Source organism: Notolepis coatsorum (assembly GCF_963971535.1).
Source record: "Notolepis coatsorum genome assembly, chromosome: 2".
NCBI classification, from domain to species: domain Eukaryota; kingdom Metazoa; phylum Chordata; class Actinopteri; order Aulopiformes; family Paralepididae; genus Notolepis; species Notolepis coatsorum.
In genome coordinates this window covers 158,432,374-158,448,195 of record NC_140166.1, presented here as the reverse complement: position 1 = coordinate 158,448,195, position 15,822 = coordinate 158,432,374, and the positions used below count along the sequence as shown (strand labels likewise).

Sequence of the window (15,822 nt, the reverse complement as noted above, 5' to 3'; positions counted from 1 at the left end):
CGATCCCATGCACTCGAGTGTGTATCTAGATCCATGTTACAATATATTACTGCCGGAGGAATTTCCTCGATGCACCGAGCGCCACTTCCGGTTTGGCTTGGAGTGTAACTCGCCCGACATCCACCAGGCGGCGGTATTGAGGCGTTGCAATATCAGACAGGGTCCAGCTGCAGTCCCGGAGGGAGGCTGGATGAATTATGAATGCCATGGCGAAAAAATTAAATATTGATCCCAAAAACGAATTTATTCCTTGTTGGCGCACAACGCATGGCGGGCAATAACGAATTATCACGTTTTTGGTGCACAATGTGTTAACACTTTGGTTGCCAACAACGAGATTTCTCCTCCTAACTCGCCAATTGGTTGCCAATTGGTTGCCAATAACGAGTTTTCTCGTTATTTAATCGTTATTTCTTTTATTGGCGATATCCATACATTTTTCATCCATCCAGCCTGACGTTATCATTGGGAAAGGCTCTGAGCTCGAAAAGGGCAAATACCGCCCCCTATCGTCTCCCGGATGGTATTGCACATCATTGGATTGGAGTCGATGGGACTTGCATCAGAAAAAAGAACTTCTGGGGCATGCAACCTGATACTAGTGCATTCATTGAGGGGACTGGAAGCAGCGTCGATTATCTGTTTAGGAGTTGGATCAATAAACGCGATCGATTTTTGGAATGGCGATCAGGAATTGGATTAAACTTTTTGCAGAACATCTGATCTGAGGTAAGGACTCTATGTTACCAGTTTTGGGTTAATCAGTTTTTTTTCACAGTTTTCACAACGTGTGTGTGTGGCGTTAGGCGCTGAGCGCGGCACGAATAAATAATTTTTCAGCACGCTTTTGTATCGTGCATAAGAACACAAATACTCGATAATCTAGCGTTTATTTGAAAACTATTCATAAATCAGCCGGAAAATGACAACGTGTTTTGTGTATTCCAGTAAATGGCTATTATCGCAGAATCTTTTTTTCTTTTTAGAAATCTCCAAAACTATACTCGTATTCAAAACGGTATAAAACGGAAATGTACTGATGAAAAAACAATCTGTTTCGTACATGTTGACTGCAAGCAAGTCATTGATAAGCGACGGGTGTATTAGACCCATAGCCATAATTTAAGATATCGTTTAATCGCTCGCAAATGTGCTCATCCTCCCATTGATTAACGTGCTGGCATTCCAAGCGATAATTCGTCATATCCGGCCGGCACACAATGTGTTAAGCGTAAAGGATACAAAGCCACAGAGAGGCATTTTCTGATAATAAAGCATGACTGTTGCACAAAGTGTCTTTACTTCACCAACTGTAGGCTATTTTTCCTCTCAATAGATATAAGATGAGACATAGAAGATACACACTGATATGAAACAAAAGGAATGTCCATTTGAAAATCCTCTCAAATATTTAAAACAGGGTTCGCTGTTATGTAATAATGTATGTATTATATAGCTTGCATAGAAACCTCTCAATACATGAAATATGAGGTATATTCCAGCTGGCTTGTGTAGCTAGAATCTGGTAAACATGGCAATTGAACTCTGCTACTTTGTTTATTTCATTTATCCTATTAATTAATCAAGTTCTGGAGAGTGTACAGAGCGAATTGAGACCACGATGCTTCCAACACACTTACTCACTTTCGCTGCTCTGACCTCATGGTGAGACCAGCTTAGCCTTCTCGTGATACCAGAAGTATGTCTAGAACGAATGAGAGTTAAACAATTCAAATAAATCAAAACAACTACAGACTGAGGTGAAATGGTTGGCCATTATAGATTTAAACTGACCAATGAATGGATACTGACCAAGAGTTTTAAGGCGCTTTGCAAAACATTCCACGTGTCGGGGGGGCACAGAAGCTAAAAGTAGACTTTTCCAATTCAGTGCAAACTCTGGGAACCTTAAGTGTAAGCCAGTCACCAGAGCGAGCATGTTAACACTTTGATTGCCTAAGGCTAAATTCATGATATACCATCCCTTGCCAGCTCTATTTGTCTATGGAAAAGTTCCCCTTCTTTGCAGGGCTATAACTTTTTAAATTCTATTGCTAAATTGCCATTATTAGGGCCCATTCAAGGTCCTATATGTATTGTTCATTGTGTAGCAACGTTAAACTTTTTCATTCACATATTCATAGTAAAATATGGTCTAAAGTATAAGTATGTTTTCATCTCTTTCTGCAGCTTTCTCCAGAACGTGATTTATAGCCCCAAATGCATTATATTGATGATGAAATACAGTTTGGTAGGAATCTGTGCGAGATCAAAAATTTCAATTGGACGTACTTCTAGAAGTTTCTACGTATCATCTGATGATGACCGGATGGGCGGGGGATCGTTTATAATTCCGTGGGCAGCGTTAGATGATTCATCCAGAGTGGGTCATATGTTCATCAGATCAGTTAGTATAGAAGACGTTAGAAAATAACGTTGAAACTCACCGTGGCTTCCTCGCGCCGCTGGCAGATGAGCGTGGAACAGATTTTTTTCTATTATGGGATGGAGAAATGCCCGATCCATTTCCAGGTTGTATAATAGTATATACGTCCAAATCATGTTGTTTTTTCGAGTTATTTTCACCGATCGATGTTCACTGTGTCAATACGGAGTCTCTCTAACGATAGCGAGTGGCCGGACCACATATGGATGAGCACTACCGGTTCAAAGGTTAATTTCCGGCTGGCGATCTGCCGATCGGCCACCAGATGGCGCTCTTGAACCGCTAGAGAGTTGAGTGGAGCTTTGCACTGTGTCTCAGGGCTCCGGAAAGGAAATATGATTTCGATGACAGATTTTTGAAATATTGACATCAAAGACGAGTTACGGCGTCTTCGGCAGAATGAGCATGGCTCGGAATGACGTGAAAACTCGTTCCCGGCGATCATAGTGTTAAGGTATAAAACGGAAATGTATGTATGAAAAGATTATCTGTTTTGTGCATGTTGACTGGAAGCAACTCATTGACGATCACTGTGTTATTTAGATCTATTGCTATTATATTTTATATATTTTAAGCACTCGCAAATAAGTCCTATCCTACATTGGATAAAGCACTGGCATTGAAGGGCCATCAGCAGAGGGCGCTGTTGGCCCCCAATTAGGGCTGGGCGATATGACTATATTATAAATATCGGGTACAGTTCATTAACGATACACTTTTTAAACGTATCGTGGATATCGTGATGTTTTGCCCAAGAGGATTGTGTCGCGTCAATCTGGTCCACGCGTTAAAACTTTTGAACAACAACGCCGCCCCACACACACACTACTGCATCAAAGTTACTACTTATGATTAACAAATGCATTCGTTTTGTGGCATTAACGTTATATAGTTACACGTTCAATAACATCAGCGTATTTACCCGAACATAGCAACCTAGATAGATAGCAAGCATTACTCGGTTCATATCTCAGCCCATGCTGCGTAAGTTGTGCCCATTCTGCGGTCTGTTAATAAAGTTTTCAATCAGACAGATGTATGGAAAGGCTTTTATTATAACATTCGTTGCAGTAAAATCATTATGCCTCGTTTAGTCATCCTGCGGAGCTAAACGTCGGCGGCGGGGAGCTAACGTTGTTGATGTTATTGAGTTCTCGTCAAAATCAATGGCGGACAAAAGCGGAAGTAAAACATGAATACGCGCTTGCCGATTGGTGCTAAGAACAGCAGGGCGGGTGCAAGCGGTGTGACGTAATTGGCAGACTCGACTGTCAATCAAAATTATTCTGTTTGCCGTCTGAATGAATGAATGAATGAGTACTTTATTAACAGATTGCAGGATGGGTACAATACAGTACAGCTCAATACAACAACAGTGGACTGGAGGATGAAGACCAGAAAAAGACTTTCGGCTTTTTTACATAAGGGTCCTCCATTTTCAATTCATCAAAACATTTAGAGACATACAAATATACAGTAGTTTCATAAAAATGCTAAAATGCTATTGATTGATTGATTGATTGATTGATTGATTTAAAACTTTATTAACATATTGCAGAATGGGTACAGTACAGCTCAATACATACAATTGTTAAGGGGATGCAGACCAGAGAAAGACTTTTGTCTTGTTTACATCAGGGTCCCCCATTTTCAATTCATCATATTTCATATCTAAATCATATGCTTAGATTGCTAAATATATGCAATATATAATCTAATAATCCAATAATCTAAATCTAATATATAATATAAAAATGCTAAATGCATGGGTATTTTATTTTGTCTTTAATGTTAGCTTGCAAACTCAAATACTGTCTTGGTAAGCCTCATAATGAATTGTTTGGGGGGAAAAAGAAAAACATTGTGATGTGTATCGTGTATCGCCGAAAGGTCAGAATATATCGTGATATCATATTTAGGCCATATCGCCCAGCCCTACCCCCAATAAGTTAATACTTATATTGCAACCAAAATCTTTATTTTTATTTTTTAATTTTTTTGGTCCTTTTCCCCCTCCATTTTCCTCCGATTTTCTCCCATCCCGTCGTATGCCAATTCCCAGTCCCTTCCTGATCGCTGCGCACTTACCCCCCACAGTCAGATCATCTGGGAGAGTGGAGGCTACCACGTGCTTCCTCCGACACACGTCCAGCCAATCACCGCTTCTTTTCACCTGGCAGCGCGGATTCTCATTGAGAGGGCGTAGCGTGTGGGAGGACCACACTATCCCCCTCACGTCCAATCCGCGCTTAGCAGGCGCCCCGACCGAACTGTAGGAGTCGCTGTTTACAACGACCCGGACCCACCCCGCCAGCTTCTCCCACCCTCTGATACAGCCAATTGTATCAGTGCAGACGGCCAGCCAAGCTGGTGACAACCCCGGAGCTGTGAGTTGGATTCGAACAGGCGAATCGAGCTCACAGCTCCGGGGCTGGTGACGAACGCAATCTCCGCTCGGCCACCTAACCGCCTCGCAACCAAAATCTTTGTAACAAACAACTTCACCCCAAAGGGTAGGAATGAGTTTTCGTATAGTTTCGTCTAAATCCTCAGCTTCTTATAATATTTTCTCTTTCCAGGATGAACCAATGGATACAGACCAGAACAGCACCCTTCTCAGTTCCATCCAGTCAGAGATCGCTAAGTACCAACTCCTAATCGATGAGGAAAATCTGAAACTCAAAAGATATAAGGTGGGTCTGTCTTCGAGAGCCGTTGTGAAAAAGATGTACGTCAACATAATGTCTTTTCCCTAAATGACAGAATCCGAGCTGTACAATAATACATTGTAATGGTGGTTAAAAGGATTGACAGTATGACACACACTCACATTTTTAGGAGAAGCATTTCTGCTTTAATTTGACACATTTTGATAATGCCTTACTTCTGTCAGTTATAATATACAGTCTAACCGATCATACACAATCAATGGGTCTCATTCACCAACGGACTTAAGACAAAATATCAGACAAAATGTTGTCCTAGCTCCAGTTTTGGGCAGATTTTGGGATTCACGAACGGTGCCTTCTCCTCAATTTGGTCTTAACTAAGAGAACGAAGAGCAGTCGTAAGTCGGACAGACTGGTGTGCGCCGTGTTCTTGAGGGCTTTATTTGGGAGGAATCATGATGATTGCGTTCATGTCAACTCTACAGACATCCTTGGAATAAAATAATCATAATAATAAATCGGACATTATTTGTATGATAAAACATTTTGTTTTGCATTTACAGTCATGCCTCAACGATGCATTGTGATAAATAATAGCACTACACAAACACTGCAAATGACGGTGAATAAATAACTAAATAAATCTGATAAATATTGTTATTTATTGTTGGTTTTATTTAATTTTTTGGACATTGCTTATTGTATACATTGTAAGAGCCAGTGGATAAACATTCCACTGCTCATCTTCCCCGGACAACAGACATGATGTCCAAGTCCGACAGCGATTAATTGCAGGGATGTAGGATGAATAAGCATGATTTTGACTTACTTGATTTTGTCACTATTGGATACAGTTTACAATTTCTCTCAAGAACAAAACACATCACTTCAATAATACTCAAACAAGGGTGTCAAAGAATAAGCATGGCACCGCTGGTGTACTGTACGCAGCGCATTGTCATCATACAGCACACTATAGTGGAATAGACTGTATTAATATTCCATATTTATACCGTCTTGTTTCGTGCTCCTGGCCACCTGCCTCAGCGCACACTATACGTGCAACGAATTACGCACGTAGACTATCAGTACGAGCGTGTGTGTGTGTGTATGCGAGCTGAGGCAGGTGGCCAGGAGCGCGAAACAAGACGGTATAAATATGGAATATTAACACTATGCCGTCCGAGAACGAGTATATACGTGTTTCGAAAAAGAGCGCTGTGGATCAGAGCCACGAGTATATATACGTGACGAGTTGTTATTGTTTTATTCCATATTTATAACGCTTCTTAGGTACCCGATCCACTACCAGCATATTTTCACATATTTGATTTTCGAAACATGCAGTACCGGCCAGACCCGCTTAGGGGCGCCATCGCTCCACTGCAGTATCATTGTGAATTTAAAAAAAAATTCAAGTACAGTTCTGTGGGCGGATCATAGTTCCTTGATCCCAGCCGAACATCCTCCATCTTGGATCATTTTGATTTGATTTTATTTTATTAGGGATCCCCATTAGCTGGTGCGATAGCAACCAGCTAGTCTTCCTGGGGTCCACACACAAAAAAACACACAAAAACAATCACTATTACAAAAAACTAAATTATTAAAAGATCAGCTTGGCGAGCGTTTTTTTCAGCGTGGAATAATGGGATTTATGATTAGCCAATGTGCATATCAATCTACCAGAATCCGATGACTGGTGAGGAAATGCTGCCGGCGATCACATGGCCTGACGGTAGGATAATATTACCCCAAATTACAGCTGGATTGGACATTGTTTTATAACGTAACGTGATCGGTCAATGAAAATGCTATATTGAACGCACACTATATTGCTGATCAATAATAGTAATCGGCGTTCCCTGCCGCCCCCATTTCATCCATAGATGCTCTGTAATAGTCCGGATGCTACGCAGTTTGTTTTATTTCATTCGTATATATACAGCAGAAATGGCGTTTGATATAACGGCGCCAACGTTTAGCCTATTATCTAGCTTCCTGCAGAAAAGCCTAGACTAAAAGCGCGATAAACCTTATATTCACGACGCTATAAAATGACAACCAACCGATGGATTTTTATTTTCTTTAAGCCATTATGAAGGCATGGTTTATGCACTCAAGTGACAATGAGAATGGACAGATAGCAATACTATAAATGATATATAAAGCTCTTAGAAAGTACATTGGTTTGTTTACAATCCGCTGTCCTCTGAGGCCTAAATCGCAGAGCCCCGCCGGTCGCCATAGTGTTAATACAGTCTATTCCACTATTTGTTTGTTTATTTGTTTATTATATCGATCCCCATTAGTCTACACCCATGGGTGAAATACTATTCTTCCTGGGGTCCGAAAGCTATGATGACAATACATTTGAATCAAATCTAATTCTGATCCGTCGCAAAGCGCTACCTGTTGAATACGGGGCAATGCTGACCCTTGTTTTGCACACGGCCCTCGTAGTATAATGAGCTGGAGAGGCGTGTCTGTATTCAAATGATTATACGAGAACCCGCATTCCAGTTTGTGAATGAGTGACGCTCAGGGGTTCGCAGCTGTGATCATTTGGCAAGTTAAGACAACCTCTCCACACGTTGGTGAATCCGGGGGTAATTGTAGTCTGCTTTCTCTTACGACCTTCCAAGGAGGTTGTTGTAAGAGAAATCTTAAGACAATGTTGGTGAATGAGGTCAAATGTTCTTTCAGTTGCAATTGGATGCAATGATGATCTGACAAATTCATAGAAAGGGTTCTATATTGTTGAAGCACAATATGTTTTCATTCTATAATTTCTGTAGATACTATATATTAGGGCTGCAACGATTAGTCGACATAATCGACGATGTCGATTATAAAAAATTAATATTATTATTATTTTATTTTTTTCACTACCTATCTTTGTGAAAGTGGCTTCTCAGCTCTGGTCCAGCCAGCTGAAGACTTCTTAGCTTAACATAACAGACCGACAGTAAGTTTGGGGGAACTAATGGGATAACTGGGGATGTTGTTTGGTCCTGACAAGAGTCTCAAAGCAACTCTGAGGTCATGCTCAATGTCCAATCTGTTCGTCTGCTCTGTCTTCAGCTGGACCAGAGCTGAGAAGCCACTTTCACAGAGATAGGTAGTGCAAAAAAATAAAAATATATATTTTCTTTATTCTTTATATAATTGTTTTTCGATTGTCGACTGATCGAAAAAATAATCGGCAGATTAGGCGACTACCAAAATAGTATTTAGTTGCAGCCCTACTATATATATATATATATATATATTTCACATTACATACTCTGACATTCATCTGCTGTTTTCTTCTGTTGTAATGGTTAATGATGCCCATATGTTTATTTTATTTATTTATTTGTTGTTGCTTTTTGTGCACTGGAACTGGGCTACCACGCTTTACCAAAATAATTGCCACCAACAAAGTATCCAGTATCCTGCATCTTAGATCCTTTTGATCTTTTCTCCCTTAGGTTGAAAATATTCGACGAAAGCACAACTACCTACCCTTCATCATGGAACTACTGAAGACGCTGGCGGAATATCAGGAGTTGACACCTTTGGTGGAGAAGGTGAATTTATTTGGAAAATAAGAATTCTATTAATAATAAATGGGCTTCATATAGTGGTTTTCTAGAGCTCAAAGTAGCTGTACACTAAGGGACGGGGGTAGTGAGAGAAACGACAAACAAGCATAACACAAACACACAAGGAAGGATGGGGAAAGGGGTTGTTGGGGAGGGAGGGGGGTTTGGTATAGTTTGAGTTAATTTATAGTTCACACTTATATGACATTATCTCAACACAAACAAAACAAAAAAGTATTAACCTTTAGAAGCTATGACCAGCATTTACCTTAAAAGATGCTTCTTAGGGTGGCTCTCAGTGGCTCGGGAGTCGTCTGGCAATCCGGAGGTTCCCGGTTCGATTCCCGGGCAGCGTGTTGATGTGTCCTTGAGCAAAACACTTAACCCCTAATTGCTCCAGATGAGCAGGTTGGCACCTTGCATGGTTGCCTCTGCCATCGGTGTGTGAATGTGTGAGTCAATGGGTAAAATGTGATTAACAAAAATTGTAAAGCGCTTTGGATAAAAGCGCTATATAAAAAAGCAGCCATTTACCATTCTTTATCCAGTTTTCCTCTTGAGTCCTTGATTGCTTGGGGGAGGGAGTTCCAGAGCCTGGGAGCTGCCCTGGAGAAGGGCTTACATGCAGAAGTGGTGGAAGTTATGTAGAGAATATTTTGTAATTTTACCAGCTGTGTAGATTAACAATTGGGTTAAATTATTTTTGAGAAGTAATGCTGTTGGAAAATTACTTGAGATATGGCATAGACCCAGTTTTCTTTTCTTCTTTTAAATGAAATTTAATTTAATTAATTCCAGTGTGATATCCACTAGAGGGCAACGTTAATATGTTGCATGCATGAGATTTATATGATCAATTATAACTTCTTGTTTACAAAAGGCAGTTTCTAAGATTGAAGCTAATATTACAATCCTCTATCACTAATTGAGTACCTCAGACGAAGAACTATAGTTAGTGTTGTGTTCACTCATAGTTAAAGACAGTAGAGGTCAAGTACTTTATTATCTAAAGATGGTAAGTTACGAGTGTTGTGTTCACTCATAGTTAAAGACAGTCGAGGTTGAGTACTTTATTATCTAAAGATGGTAAGTTACGAGTGTTGTGTTCACTCATAGTTAAAGACAGTCGAGGTTGAGTACTTTATTATCTAAAGATGGTAAGTTACGAGTGTTGTGTTCACTCATAGTTAAAGACAGTCGAGGTTGAGTACTTTATTATCTAAAGATGGTAAGTTACGAGTGTTGTGTTCACTCATAGTTAAAGACAGTCGAGGTTGAGTACTTTATTATCTAAAGATGGTAAGTTAGAGTGTTGTGTTCACTCATAGTTAAAGACGGTAGAGGTTGAGTACCGTACTGTTTGCACTATAAGCCGCACATGAATATAAGCCGCAGCAGCTAAATTGAATGATGTGTATGTATATAAGCCGCACTGGACTATAAGCCGCAGGTGTTTTAATGTTAATTACCATAATGTAAGGGTTCATGCACAGGGGGGATTGTCGGGAAAGAGATGGCTGTTTGAGGAAGCTCTCATTTATTAACATTTTTGTTTAAACAGTAACGGTAGCTAGGTACTAGGGGTGGACAGTATAAACGGTATACGGTATAAACTGTATGAATTTGCTCTACGGTATGGATTTTGACTATACCGTGTAACCGGTAGTGCAGCTCTAAAATAGCAATGACGTCATGTAACCACAGCGCGACTATTTCACTCGCATTTGCCCCTAAAAATAGATAGAATTAGTCATAGATAATAGATATGTGCGAACTGGAAAAAGTTATTTAGGAGGCTTCGCGCAGTGGGCGTGCCACCCCCTACCGCACGCATGTAAACACGGGTCTAGTAGTCTAGTGGGACGGGACACGGGAGCTGTCGGGAGGACGGCGGCGTCTTCCTGAGCTAACGTTAGCTTAGCTACCGTTACAAAATGACCCAGTCAACTACCGTAATTCCTCTAATAGTAACCCCGGCTTGTATTTGTTTCAACTGTAGCGGGTACCAGGCTTGTATTAGGAGGAGGCCTGTATAAGAGGGAGGCCTATATTTCAAATTTTCAAACGGATCATAATGAATAAATCAACATTTTGTGTCAGTTTGAACCCAGTAAAATGTACTGGGTTCATTTATTGAAACCAAGTACTGTATGCAATAGTAAACAGTGCAATTACAGGTGGTCACTGGTCATTTCAACGTTTTCAAAGTGAAATCAAGTAACTAGCTCAGTATGCAGCTCAGTATATTAGTAACCCGGCTTGTATTAGGAGGCCGGCTTATAATTGCTTAGCTCAAGAGCGCACCCGGCCATTAATAGAGACCCGGCTTGTATTTGAGACCCGGTTACTATTAGAGGAATTACGGTATTCACTTTTAGTTTAATACATGATGGGGCATTGTCTAACCGAACGGTATCTAGTCGGCCAGCTACCGATAGCTCCTGACATCAACAAACGCTCCACAAAGTCTAGTACTAGAGACGTGTGTGCTACCTGTTAGCTCACGTTAACGCAAGTTAGTTCACCGTTCAAAACGAAATGTCCCATTGAACTAAATAATTCACTGAGGCGTTGTATTAACGTTATATATCCGGCTACAGATAGCTCCTGATATCAATGTCTTATAACACTGATTCGATGCGTATTCGAGCTGAGGGCTTGCTAACGTTATACCAATACAATAGGGTCCAGGTGCAGCGCCGGAGAATCCTGGCCGTAGCTCTGCTCGAGGCTACTCGAGTATAGGTCCAGGTGCAGCTCCGGAGAATCCTGGCCGTAGCTGGAGGCTACTAGAGTACACACAGACAGTGGAGCTTGTTGCGTGGTGGCGATGTCTCGCAGATAATACAAGTACAAGTCTAATTATATAATATATATATTTTATAAAAAAAAAAAAAAAAAAGATTATATAAAATATTTTTTTTTATCAAAAACGATGATACCGTGATATATACCGTTACCGTCTATGCTTCAAATTATACCGTGATATAAATTTTAGACCATACCGTCCACCCCTACTAGGTACTAACGATAGCTACTTAGCCAACACTAGGTAGCTACTAACGTTAGCTCACGGAACGATAGAGCCAACACTAGGTAGCTACTAACGTTAGCTCACGGAACGATAGAGCCAACACTAGGTAGCTACTAACGTTAGCTCACGGAACGATAGAGCCAACACTAGGTAGCTACTAACGTTAGCTCACAGAACGATAGAGCCAACACTAGGTAGCTACTAACATTAGCTCACGGAACGATAGAGCCAACACTAGGTAGCTACTAACGTTAGCTCACGGAACGATAGAGCCAACACTAGGTAGCTACTAACGTTAGCTCACGGAACGATAGAGCCAACACTAGGTAGCTACTAACGTTAGCTCACGGAACGATAGAGCCAACACTAGGTAGCTACTAACGTTGGCTCACGGAACGATAGAGCCAACACTAGGTAGCTACTAACGTTAGCTCACGGAACGATAGAGCCAACACTAGGTAGCTACTAACATTAGCTCACGGAACGATGGAGCCAACACTAGGTAGCTACTAACGTTAGCTCACGGAACGATAGAGCCAACACTAGGTAGCTACTAACGTTAGCTCACGGAACGATAGAGCCAACACTAGGTAGCTACTAACATTAGCTCACGGAACGATAGCTACTTAGCCAACACTAGGTAGCTACTAACGTTAGCTCACGGAACGATAGAGCCAACACTAGGTAGCTACTAACGTTAGCTCACGGAACGATAGCTACTTAGCCAACACTAGGTAGCTACTAACGTTAGCTCATGGAACGATAGAGCCGACTGGTTCTTGTGTAAGTGTTCAATTATGTATCAATCACTAATGACAATTTTATGTTCTTAAACTTCCCAGGCAAAGGAGAAACAGAGTGCCAAAAAAGCGCAGGAGGCAAAGTGACCACAGACCTTGCACACTGGGTTTCTCCCCACAATGATCCGACAGAGCACGCCGCATCACCTCACAACCAACCAATCAATCTGTACTGCCTACCATCCGCCTCACTCACCTCGCCGCCATCTTTTTTTCTAAGATCGCTACGAACGCATTTCAACGAGCAGATGACGACTTAATTCACTTCACATGTATTTGAAAACCACAGCGGGCGAAAAGTCACGGGGGAATCGTGTGGGTTTGTAATTTCCGATATTGTGTTCTTGTCGTTTTGACTTATTTTCGGTTGTCAAGTCTTTTTTTTATATATTATATATATATATTTTAACGTTGAAGTGAACGTCTGCATCCGTACCTCAACAGTGCGTCAAAACTGTGACCAATGTGGCGACGAAGTGAAACAGGGCGAATGGTCAGCAGCTCCTCCCCAGAGACGTGTGCCCTGCCGCGACATTCCAGCGGAGATCCCTGACACTCGATGAGAACACGCATATACACACAGGGCCGGGCCGTACGGAAGACATTCATGTCACAATCACCACAAGATCTCATTCACTAACGACTTATGACAAAAAGGGCTTTCTCTTAGGGCCATTTGAGACCTTTTCGGGCAGATTTCGGGATTCACCAACCATGACCATCCCAATAAGTATAACACATATATAGTTAATATTATATTATAATATATTGTCTATATTCATGTCTTGCCCGAAAAGGTCTCAAATGGCCCTAAGAGAAAGCCCTTTTTGTCGTAAGTCCGTTGGTGAATGAGACCCATTCTCTATTGGTATATATCAGGGCTATTCAACTAAATTGTTCAGGGGGCCATATTGTCAGAAACCCAAGGGGCCAGGGGCCGGACTGCCACGGCGCCTCCCCGTGCTATGAATATATGTACACTTGACACAACACTCAACCACATTTTCACAACTTTTATTTAACTACATTGCAAAAGTAGTATACTTTTCAAAAAAAGTGCTTCATTTATGTGCCACATCTGCAACATCTCCTGCAAAAAGTGCTTCATTTATGACTGTGCAACAACTGCAACATCTCCTTCAACATTTCAATATAAAAATAAAATAAAAAACAAACGAGTGCATGATGTGCATCTGAACATTCTAACATCAACACTTGAACAAAAAAACACATTTATAGTGCAGCTGAGCTTATGAAAAAGTGCTTCATGTCTGTGCAACAACAGCAAATCACAGCATCTTATTGTCCACTCTTAACTCTCAAACATCGGGGGTGGGGGGCAGACAGGCCTAGCCTACATACACACATCTAATGAGAGAGATTGCACTTCTTTGACTGGGCAATGGCAGAGAAAGAGGGTTCATAGGAAGTGAGGGCTACCCGCAAACAGTGATGCAAATGCTCATTTGTCAAGGAGGCACGGTTGCTTGTTTTAATGGCATTCATGTGAGAGAAACTGGATTCACAGGTGTATGTTGAGCCAAACATTGTTAGCACAGATATTGCCAGCGTTTTTATTTTGGGGAATGTGTTGACATGAATACACTTTATCCAAAATGTTGTGGTGGATTCATTCTCAAGTGCCTGCTTCAGAGCAGATGATGCTTGCATGTCAATTCTTTCAAGTTGCAGGAGACCTTCATCAATGTGAAGTGATGCAAGGAACTCTTGTCCTTTTGTGGAAATAGCTACATTCAAATGGGTTGCTCACAAAATGCATTAATTCTCTGGGCATGTCAAATTCATCAAATCGACTTGCAAAGTTTTCCCTCAATTTATCAATGAAATCTGTCATTAATTGAGTGACTTTTGGCTCAATTGTGCGCGTGAACGTTGACATTAAAAGAAAAAAGTAAAAAAAAAATTATCATGTAATCTTTTGCGGGCCGGTCAGAATCATCCGGCCCGCGGGCCGCTAGTTGAATAGCCGTGGTATATATATTGATATATATATTTAATATCTGCTCACGTATGTATATATATGTGAAATCACAGATTATGTAATCCAGTTGATCTCATTAAAGTGTGTGGTAATGTGTGGTGACATAAAATCAAAAGCGCAATGCAAAATGCAATTTTCAAATTACATTCCCTCCCATATTTAATCCAAGACTTTTAGTGACAAATGAAAGGTGATTATGTGCTTGATCAATGATCAATTTAGACAACGGAATTGCGTATCTCGATATCATGTTTTCGTCCCCCACGATATTCTATTGAAATGCGGTAAATGAGCGTATTTTTTGATTCTAGCCCGGTCCTGCACACACAGGCGCTCGTACCCATGCACACAGTTCCATTAGCTGTCCATGTCATGCTCATGGTCACAGAACGCCTTCAGCTCTTCCTCACCATGGAAACCGTGCAGCACCAGGAACCGCTGAAGGAGCAGAGGACTCTCTGAAACTACCCCCTCCCCCACCTGTTTGTCCATCAGCTCTAATGCATGATAGAAGGAAAGATGTGTTCAAAATAATGTGCCGTCTTATTTTCATAATAAAATGTCTAGATGTTTGAACAGGAATCACTGTAGATTTCTTTGATTTGATTTGTGAACCTTCTTGGTCTTTTGGGGTTGGGGGTTTTATCACCCAAAAGTGATTGTGTTCAGGGTTCCCACTCGTACTGGCAATTCAGAGACTAGATTTCCAGTCATGGAAAACCTGGAAAATGTAAATAAAATTAACAAATATCCTTGAAAAATATCTGTTGACCTGTAAATGTTTAATTGTATTTGAGCCCCTCAGTCAGATCGCCTATGTAAACCTAGGTGTGTATTTAGTTTGAAACTAAACCTTTATAGCGGCGCCACCAAGGTTATGCCCAGGCTCCCTTCTTTTGTTCCTGCCCTGGCATTTGACAAGCTCATGCCTATTCCCCTCTTGTTTTTTGTGCTGTAAAATCCTAGCCGTAATGACTACAAAATGTACATTTTGTGACGTACTGTAGCAGTCACCTGTAATTAACCTGAGACAGTTATTAGAGATGGTGTAACTGTCACCTGTAATGAACCTGAGACAGTTATCATCAGCAATGGTGTAACAGTCACCTGTAATGAACCTGAGACAGTTATCAGTGATGGTGTAACAGTCACCTGTAATGAACCTGAGACAGTTATCAGCAATGGTGTAACAGTCACCTGTAATGAACCTGAGACAGTTATCAGAGATGGTGTAACAGTCACCTGTAATGAACCTGAGACAGTTATCAGAGATGGTGTAACTAC

The 15,822-nt window shown here is 41.0% G+C and overlaps 1 protein-coding gene across 1 annotated transcript in view; it reads left to right on the top strand.

The window, feature by feature from the left end:
* uchl5 (ubiquitin carboxyl-terminal hydrolase L5) overlaps nucleotides 1-15,229 on the top strand; it is a 50,183-nt gene extending 34,954 nt beyond the window's left edge. Inside the window, exons 9-11 of the mRNA XM_084336688.1 lie at nucleotides 5,026-5,139; nucleotides 8,589-8,687; nucleotides 12,579-15,229. Coding sequence (XP_084192814.1) covers nucleotides 5,026-5,139; nucleotides 8,589-8,687; nucleotides 12,579-12,623 — 258 coding nt within the window. The 3' untranslated portion in view covers nucleotides 12,624-15,229. The remainder of the gene's footprint in view (nucleotides 1-5,025; nucleotides 5,140-8,588; nucleotides 8,688-12,578) is intronic.
* Nucleotides 15,230-15,822: the final 593 nt, after the last annotated feature.